This window comes from Pseudopodoces humilis, chromosome 30 (assembly GCF_049639895.1).
Source record: "Pseudopodoces humilis isolate 2021_Gansu_Grassland_sample_001 chromosome 30, ASM4963989v1, whole genome shotgun sequence".
Taxonomy (NCBI): Eukaryota; Metazoa; Chordata; class Aves; order Passeriformes; family Paridae; genus Pseudopodoces; species Pseudopodoces humilis.
In genome coordinates this window covers 1,388,713-1,397,971 of record NC_142229.1, presented here as the reverse complement: position 1 = coordinate 1,397,971, position 9,259 = coordinate 1,388,713, and the positions used below count along the sequence as shown (strand labels likewise).

Genomic DNA, 9,259 nt, shown 5'->3' with positions numbered 1-9,259 from the left:
TACAGGGTACTGTCTAGCCTGTGGCTATGGCTGTTTTTGGGTTCTCTCCTACGGAGGGCCTGGTTATGGAACTATGGCGTGTAGTGTTTGATCACAAAGGGATTGATGTTTCGTATGCTGACTTTCAGCGATTGTGTGAGTATGGCAGAATTGAGGGGTTTTTCCCTGTGGTTGAGGCGATTTTTTCGAAGTCGGCTTGGGACGCTTTAGGTGATTCCCTGATTGAGGCTCTGCTGGTCGATTATGAACCCCAGCTGCTCTGGCTGCTGGGGATCTGGTGAAGGTGCGGCAGCATTCTGAGGAGCTGCGCGTCCTCTTCTGCCAGATTGAGAGCTGCTTCCTCTGCCCTGGGTGAGAGGTCTGGCTCTGGTTCCGGCTCCGGCTGTGGGAGCGGGGCGAGGCTCTCCCTCTCCCCCGGTGGCATGGAGCCTGGGGGCGGCTGTGTCTTGGGTCCTGAGGTCGGCTCCCCTGGGATCGCCGGGGCCCCCAGCAGGTTGAACGGGGGCGCCGCTGGACCGGTGGGGGTAACGCCACCTCGGCTGGCTCCCCAGAGGCGTAAGCCTGAGGTGGGGTTGGATCCTTGCCAGAGAGCCGTCAGGGGCGCCACGGACCTGGGGTCGTAATGCCGCCTCGGCCAGCGCCCTGACAGTGTAAGCTTGGGGTGGGGTCGCCTCCTTTGTGTGCCCTCCCAGCGCAGACCTGTGAGGGGTTGCCTGAACGGGGGGCGGCACTGGCCCTGGGGGATACCTCAGGGTCGGTCCCATGTCCCTGCTGTGGCTGGGCTGTGCCCTGCCCCACGGTGGGGGACAGGACAGGCCCAGGCTCTGCGCCGGCAGCCGCGCACACTTTTCCAGTGGAGGAGCGGCCGGGGCTGCTTTTTGAACTTTTCGCCCCTGAAGAAACGCTGTTAGGGGCGATTCCGAGCGCTGATCCCCCCGCGCCAGATTCGTGGGGTGTGGGGGTGGATTCTGCCAGCCCCGTGCTGCGGGATTTCCCTCCTGTGAGCCTGGGTTGTCCCGTGGCAGCAGAGCAGGACACTGCTGCAGCTCTGCCGGCTGTGCCTCTACCGGCGCCTTGGTCCCCCCCAGTGCTGGAGGCAGGCCGTGCGATCTGGCTCCAACCCACCCCGCCTCGGGTTCCTGGCCATCACCCGAGCCTGCGGCTGGAGGTGGCCCTCCCCTGTCGCCTCCTGCGGCCACAGCAGCTCGGGGTGCTGCGCTGTTTACCACTGGCTCCGGTGGTGCTGCCGTGGGACAGAAGCCGGTGGCCTCCATGGACAAAGGGGTCCAAGGCTGCTGGAGCCTCTTCAGCTGGCCTGTGGACTTTGTCCTCCTGTCAGATGACTGTGCAACTGAGTGTATCAGGCATTCCATGTGCTTCCGAATGCTTTGGTCCGGTGGGTGAGGGCATGAGTGCTCTTCTTGTGGCGTGGTTGAATACCAGTGCCAAGGGCATCATTGCTCACCTAGTGGATGTTGGTTCGGATTTCCTGGGGTGCATTTCTGCCATGGGTTCCACACTCACCCCTCCTGTTCTTATCCCTGCAGGACCCGGGTTTGCTCACTTTGTGCCTTTTGAGTCTTGTGTGTGGATGCTAGCTTTGGAGCAGGCTGCAGGCCCCATGGCCTCTCAGTCCTGCCTGACAGCTAGCCTGAGAAATTCATAGGAGGATTTCAAAACAATCCTCAAAGACAAAAAACAACTGCCCGGTGCTGTTTGTCTGTCCTCTTGTTTTCCTTGCAAGAGAAGGTCAGGGGGTGTTGTGCCACTGACCAATGATAGTGATGTGTTAATTTGCTAACCAATAAGAGTTTCCTTTCTGTACTTTCCACGTATCTGTCTATAAAAACAAGCCTGTAGTAATAAACTAAGATTTTCTCCTGTTCTGACTCCCTTGAGAGTCCGTGTAGTTCTTTTTCGCCGTTCCCAATTAGAACGCCCCTTATGTTCAGAGAGCTGAGAACCAGCTGTGGGGAGATGGTGGCTTCCGGTTCCCTGGACCTCCCTGGGTCACTGGACTGCTGTTCTGACAGCCAGGGATCATCCTGAACAGGTCTGCACCCTGTCCATCCTTGATGAGATGCTGTCAGAGATTAGCCTCAGCGGGCTTCTTGACACTGGCATGGACATCATGATTGTCTGGTTTGCTGACGGGCCCCAGAGTGACCCTTGGACCCGATGCTGACACATTCTATGCAAAGAAGAACTTGAGACTGACTCTTTGTTCATCATTTTCTGTTGTCTTCTCTCATGATAGACTAGTCACCCTCCGTGACTTGATGCAAGAACAGTTGGATCATGGTGATCTGGAGCTTCGACCAGTCCCTGGGACATTCCTGTTTTCTGTATCAAGACCTATATCATCACCTGCCATGCTTCCTGTTGATTGGCTAGTCCTCATTGTGGATCTGAAAGATTGTTTCTTTACAATTCCTTTGCATCCCAATGACAGACCAAAATTTGTGTTTCTGGTGCCAGCTATCATTAATGCTGAGCCCACGCAGAGATATCAATGGAGGTTTTGTCATAAGGCTTGTGAAAAGTTGCCGGCATTTGCCGATGATATGGGGCTCTAGCCGTCTCTGGAGTTTGCAAGCAGTTTCCTGCTGCTTGTCTCTACAACCTCCCTGAAATTATTTGAGGGTCAAAATAATTTTGGGATGAACAGTCCCACATCTGGAGGTGCAATTATTTTTTTTGCATTCAGTGCAGACACTGCATGAATGATGTCCAGATATTAATGGACTTTTACATGGTTGTGTCCTTATATGGGACTGACCATGACACAACTGTCTCCCTTGTTTGGTCTATTAAAGGGGGACTCTGATTTTAAAGTCACCTCTGACACTGACCCCACAGGCACAGTAGATGCTGGAGGAGGTTCTGCAAGCAGTTTCTGCTCGTCAAGTTTATTACATTAATCTTTCCATTGATGTCGCTGGTTTTTTTCACTGCCACTCCAGATTTGCATTCCACAGGTATCATAGGCCAATGAAAACACTGGAAATGCCATTGCTACCTGGAAGGATGGATCTGAGTGGCAGGTTTTAGAGAGTCATGAGGCTGGATCAGCCCAATTGATAGAATTACAGGCTGCTGTCATAGCATTTCAGTTGTTTTCCCAGGCACCTTTCAATTTGGCCATGGATTCTGCCTCTGTGACCAAATTGGGACCCATCCACAACCAGGTGTTGATGTTGGACATTTGTTTCATTTAATTTTTGAGTTTTGTTGTTATTCTGGGTTTTTTTTGTAATAACGAAAGGGTGAGATATCACCCTGAAATTACAGCCTTCTGATTGTATGGAGTATAGTATTTTCCTAGTATTTATTTTTTGATTGTTTATAATGTTGCTAGTTTCTTTGTTCATTTTTCTTTTTTCTTTTCTTTTTGTTAAACCAAAAAGGGTGAGATGTCGCCCTGAAAACTCAGCTTCTGAGCTTGCTAACATAGTTTTCTAAGGACTTTCCCAGGAGAGTAACTGTAAACATAGATATGTGTACATTCTTTCTGTTACACGTCTTGTGATGGGCATCTCTCATGGCCAGTGCAGTGAGAAAGTGTTATCCTGACCATCCAATCCCTGACCGTGGCCACAAGCCTATAAATCCTGGGAGGAAAAATAAACTCTGCTCTTTCTTTCACCACACCTCGACCTGTGTCCACGTGATCTATTCATCTTCAGCGGTAACAGCCCAGTACCTATCCCAGCACGATTCCCGTGCCCTGTACATGTCCCAGCGCAAACCCTTCATTTTCCCTGTACCTGTCCCATTGTTGTTCCCAGGATGTCTACGTGCCCGTACCTGTCCAAGCACTGTACCCTCACTGTCCTTGTGCCTTTCCCACTGTTGTCCCCAGTCTGTCCCTGTGCCTGTAATTGTCCCAGTGCTATCCCCTCATTGTCCCTGTACCTGTCCCTGCACTGTCTCCAGGCTGTCCTTGTGCCCTGTGTCTATCCCAGCACTGTCCACTCATTGTTCCTTTATCTATGGCAATGCTGTCCCCACATTGTCCCTTTAACTGTCCCAGCACTGTCCACTCACTGTCCCTGTGCCTAACACACCGTTCTCCCCTGGCTGTCCCTATTCCTGTACCTGTCCCAACGCTGTCCCTTCATTGTCACACTACCTGCCCCTGCACTGTCCCGAGGCTGTCCTTGTGCCCTGTGTGTATCCCAGCACTATCCACTCATTGTTCCTGTACCTGTGCCAGCGCTGTCCCCTCATTGTCTTTGTGACTGTACCTGTATCAGCACCAACCCCTCATTATACCCATGCCTATCCCAGCTCATGTACCTGTCCCAGCACTGTGCCCTCATTGTCCCTGTACCTGTCCCAGCACTGTCCACTTGCCACTCCACTCATTGTCCCTGTGCCTGTACTTGTCCTAACACCATCCCATCATTGTCCCCGTGCCTGTACCTGTCCCAGCGCTTTTCCCTCGGAGTCCCCATGCCCTGTACCTGTTGCAGCTCTGTCCCCAGGTTGTCCCAGGGCCTCTCCCAGAGCAGTTCCCTAATGGTCTCCTTGCCCAGTACCTGTCTGAGCATGGTCCCCGTGCCTTGTACCTGTCCCAGCACTGTCCCCTCATTGTGCCTGTACCTATACTTGTCCCAGTGCCATCCCGTGATTTTCCCTGTGCCTTTACATGTGCAAGCACTGGCCCCTCATTGTCCACATGACTTTACCAGTCCCAGTGCTGTTCCCTCTGAGTCCCCAAGCCCTGTACCTGTCCCAGCACTGTCCCCGTGCGGTGTACATGTCCCAGCCCTGTCCGCTCATTGTCCCCCTGCCTGTCCCAGTTCTGTCCCCTCACTATACCCATGCCCGTACATGTCCTAGCACTATCCCTGTACCTGACCCAGAGTGGTTCCCTCGGTGTCCTCCTGCCCTGTACCTATCTGAGCCCTGTCCCCTGGTTGTCCCAGTGCTCGTCCCAGCTCTGTCCCCTTATTGTCCCTGTGCCCGTACCTGTCCCAGCTCTGTCCCCTCATTGTCACGCTGCCTGTACATGTTCCGGCACTGCCCAAGTTTGCCCCTGTGATTGTACCTGTCTCAGCACTGCCCCCTCATTGTCCCTGTGCCTGTACGTCCTAGCGCTGTCCCAAGGTTGTCCCCATGCCTGTACCTCTCCCAGATCTGTACCCTCGGAGTCCCCATGCCCTGTAACTGTCCCAGCTCTGTCCCCAGAACGTGCCCATGCCTGTCTCAGCTCTGTTCCCTAATTGTCTGCTATCCCAGTGCCTGTCCGAGCCTTGTCCCCGTGACCTGAACCTGTCCCAGCACTGTCCTCTCATTGTCCCTCTGCCTGTACCTGTCCCAAAGATGTCCCCTCCTTGTCCCAGAGCCTGTACCTGTCCCACCACTATCAACTCAATGCCCCTGTACCTGTCCCATCACTGTCCCCATGCCTGTACCTGTCCCAGCGCTGTTCCCTCAGTGTCCCCGTGCCACGTACCTGTCTCAGAACTATCCCCAGGTTGTTCCTGTGCCTGTCCCAGGCCTGTTCCTTCATTTTGCCAGTGCCTACACCAATCCCAGCGCAGTCCCATCATTGTCCCCATGCCAGTACCTGTCTCAGCACTGTCCCCTCATTGCCCTTGTGCCTGTACCTGTCCTAGCTCTGCCCCCAGGTTGTACCTGTGCCTGTCTGTTCTGTAGGAACCATATCTGTTCCTTAATTGTCTCCTTGCTCAGTACCTGTCCCAGCACTGACACTGTGCCCTGTACCCATCCCAGCACAGTCCTTTCATTGTCCCTCTGCCTGTACCTGTCAAAACACTGTCCCCTCATTGTCCCTGTACCTGTCCCAGCAGTGTCCCCATGTACATACCTGTTCCAGTGCTATTCCCTCGGTGTCCCTGTGACCTGTACCTGTCCCAGCCCTTTCCCCTCATTCTCACTGTGCCTGTACCTGTCCCAGCTCTTTTCCCTCATTGTCCCCCTGCCCACAGCCTGTCCCAACACTGTCCCCATTCCCTATACCTGACCCAGCACTCCCTGCTCATTGTCCCTGTGCCTGTACCTTTCCCAGTGCTGTCCCTTCTTTTTCCTTGTACTTGTCTATGCACTGTCCCCAGGCTGTCCCAGCATTGTCACCATGCCTCTACCTGTCTCAGCACTGTCCCCTCAATATCCCTGGGCCTGTACCTGTCCCAGCACTATCACCTCATTGTCCCTGTTCCTGTACCTCTCCCAGCGCTGTCCCCAGGCTCTCCCGTGCCCGTCCCTGTCCCCTGGACAGGGATGGCAGTACCCCCGAGCTGCGCGCTGTGTGTTCCTGCCATCCAGAGCCTGCTCAGGTGAGCTGCACTCGGGGCTGTTCCTCTGCTGCTCCCGCACCTGCCAGGTGGAGGCAGGGAATTGGAAATGCCATAATTAAGGGAGGAGGTCCCAAACCAGCCACACCTGGAGTGGGAATGGTTTAATTCTGTATTTTCTCATTCTCTCCTCCCCCAGCTGCCTTCAGAGAGGGGAACGTGATCTCATCAAAGAGAGCTGCAGGAGATCCCTGCTGACAGATTTGCATTTTTAGTACATTATTATTTAATGTCTCAGTTGTTCTGGATGAAAAGCAGGATTCATTCTGGCTGCTGGGTGTTGAAGTGGTGAGGTAAGGGAAGGGAAGCCCAGATTTATGGCTGGTGTCTGTCCGTGAAACTTCTGTGCTTTGGTCCATTCCTGCATATGCAATTTGTGCTCTCAATGCTTTGCGCACGTTCCTGTGGCATTCCTGGTAATCCTGGAGCTCAGAAAAGCTCTGTGGGCCCAGAGAGCCTGGATTCTGCCAGGGATGGTGGATTCTGGATTAACTGCTGTTCCTGCCATGTCTAATTAATGATTTGGGAATTCACAACTCCAGAGCCCTAAACCCAAACCCAAAACCTAAACCTAACCCTAACCACTAAACCTAGCCCTAGCCACTAACCTTAACCCTAACCCAAAGCCTAACACTAAATAATTCAATTTTTCCATGTTATTGTTCAATTTTTTGGTAGGTTGGGATGGGTGATGTGCTTGGGAGGTGAGGATTGGAGCTTGTACTGTTAGAGGTGGCTTGAAAATGCCTTCTTTTGTCTGTTGATGCCTGTGGAAGAGGGACTGAAGGGATGCAGGCTGCCCTCACTGTAAGGTCAGGTTAGATATTGTAAGGATTACCTCATGAGGGCATGGATTAATTAATGAGGGTATGGATAAATTAATGAGGGAATGGATTAATTTACGAGGCCTGGTGACTTCCAACAGGTCTAGAAGAACAGGAGAAATTACGAAGTGAAACCTCCTCTCTCTCTCCATTGGTCCTTCAATGTCAGAAAGGATCAAAGGTGTGCACATGGGCAGGGCACAGCTGTGTCCCCTTGGTGTCCCTGTGCCTGTCCCACCATTGTCCCCAGGCTGTCCCTGTGCCTGTACATGTCCCAGCATATCCTTAGGTAGTCCCCGTGCCTGTCCCAGCACTATCCCCTCATTGTCTCCTTGCCCATTGCCTGTCCCAGCACTGTACTGGTGCCCTGTACCTGTCCAAGCACTGTCCCCTCATTGTCCCTGTGCCTGTACATGTCCCAGCACTGTCCCCTCATTTTACCTGTACCAGTTCAAAGCACTGTACCCATGCCTGTGCCTGTCTCAGAGCTGTCCGCTCATTGTCTCCCTACCTGTACCTGTCCCAGCACTATCCCCAGGTTGTCCCTTTGCCTGTCCCAGTTCTGTCCCCTCATTCTCCCTGTACCTATCCCAGCTCTGTCCCCTCATTGTCCCCATGCCTGTATCTGTCCGAGCACCATTCCTTTATTGTCTCATTGCTCATTACCTGTCCCAGCATGGTCCCCATACACTGTGCATGTCCCAGCATTGTTGCCTCGTTGTCCCTATGCCTGTACCTGTCCCATCGTTGTTCCAAGGCTGCCCTTGTGCCTGTACCTGTCCCAGCACAGTCCCCATGTCTCTGCCAGTTCCAGCGATGATCCCTCGGTCTCCCTGTGCCCTGTATCTATCCCTGCTGTGTCCCTAGGTTGTCCCCATGCCTGTCCTAGCGCAGTCCCCGCATTGTCCCAGTACTTGTCCCAGCACTTTCCCCATGCCTGTACCTGTTCCAGTGGTATTCCCTCGGTGCCCCGTGCTTTGTACCTGTCCCAGCACTGTCCCCAGGTTTTAATTGTGCCTGTCACAGCTCAGTTCCCTAATTGTCTCCTTGCCCAGTGCCTGTCCCAATGCTGTCCCGTCATTTTCCCTGTACCTGTCCCAGCTCTGTCCCCATGTTGTTACCAGTCCCAATGCCGTTCCCCTGGTGTCCCCATGCTCTGTACCTGTCCCCAAGTTCTCCCCATGCATTTCCCAGCTCAGTTCCCTAATTGTCTCCTTGCTCTGTCCCTGTCCCAGCACGGTTCCCGTGCCCTCTACCTGTGCCGGCACTGTCCCCTCATTGTCCTTGTGGCTGTACCATTCCCATCGTTGTTCCAAGGCTTTCCTCGTGCCTGTACCTGTCCCAGCACTGTCCTCTCATTGTCCCCATGCCTGTACCTGTCCCATCATTGTCCCAGTACCAGTCCCAGCACAGTCCCCATGCCTCTGCCAGTCCCAGCACTGTTCCCTCAGTGTCCCAGAGCCCTGTACCTATCCCTGCAGTGTCCCTAGGTTGTCCCCATGCCTGTCCTAGCACAGTCCCTGCATTGTCCCAGTACCTGTCCCAGCACTTTCCCCATGACTGTACCTGTATCAGGGCTGTCCCCAGGTTGTCCCTGTGGCTGTCCCAGCTCTGTTTCATCATTGTCTCCTTGCCCAGTGTCTGTCCCAGCACTGTTCCAGTGCCCTGTAACTCTCCCAGCACAGTTCCCTCGTTGTCCCTGTGCCTGTACATGTCCCAGGGCTAGCCCCTCATTGTCCCTGTACCTATACCACTGCTGTCCCCTCACTGTCCCTGTGCCTGTTCTGCCATTATCTCCTCATTGTCCCGGTGCCTCTATCTGTCCCAGAGCTGTCCCCTCATTTTCCATGAGCCTGTCCCAGCAGTGCCCAAGTTATCACCGTGTCTGTCACAGCTCGGTTCTTTAATTGTCTCTATGCCTAGTGCCTGTCCCAGCACAGTTCCCATGCCCTCAACCTGTTCCACCACTGTCCCCTCATTGTACCTGTACCTATACATGTCCTATAGCTAGGTGCTCATTGTCCCTGTACATGTCCCAGAGCTGTCACCTCACTGTCCCTGTGCCTGGCACACTGTTGTCCCCAGGCTGTCCCTGTGCCATTCCCAGCGCTG

The 9,259-nt window shown here is 53.8% G+C and overlaps 1 protein-coding gene across 1 annotated transcript in view; it reads right to left on the bottom strand.

Moving 5' to 3' along the window:
- Positions 1–241: 241 nt before the first annotated feature.
- Positions 242–9,259, bottom strand: part of C30H2orf42 (chromosome 30 C2orf42 homolog) — a 19,637-nt gene continuing 10,619 nt past the window's right edge. Inside the window, exon 8 of the mRNA XM_088068198.1 lies at positions 242–699. Within this exon, the coding sequence (XP_087924324.1) occupies positions 242–699 (458 nt within the window). The remainder of the gene's footprint in view (positions 700–9,259) is intronic.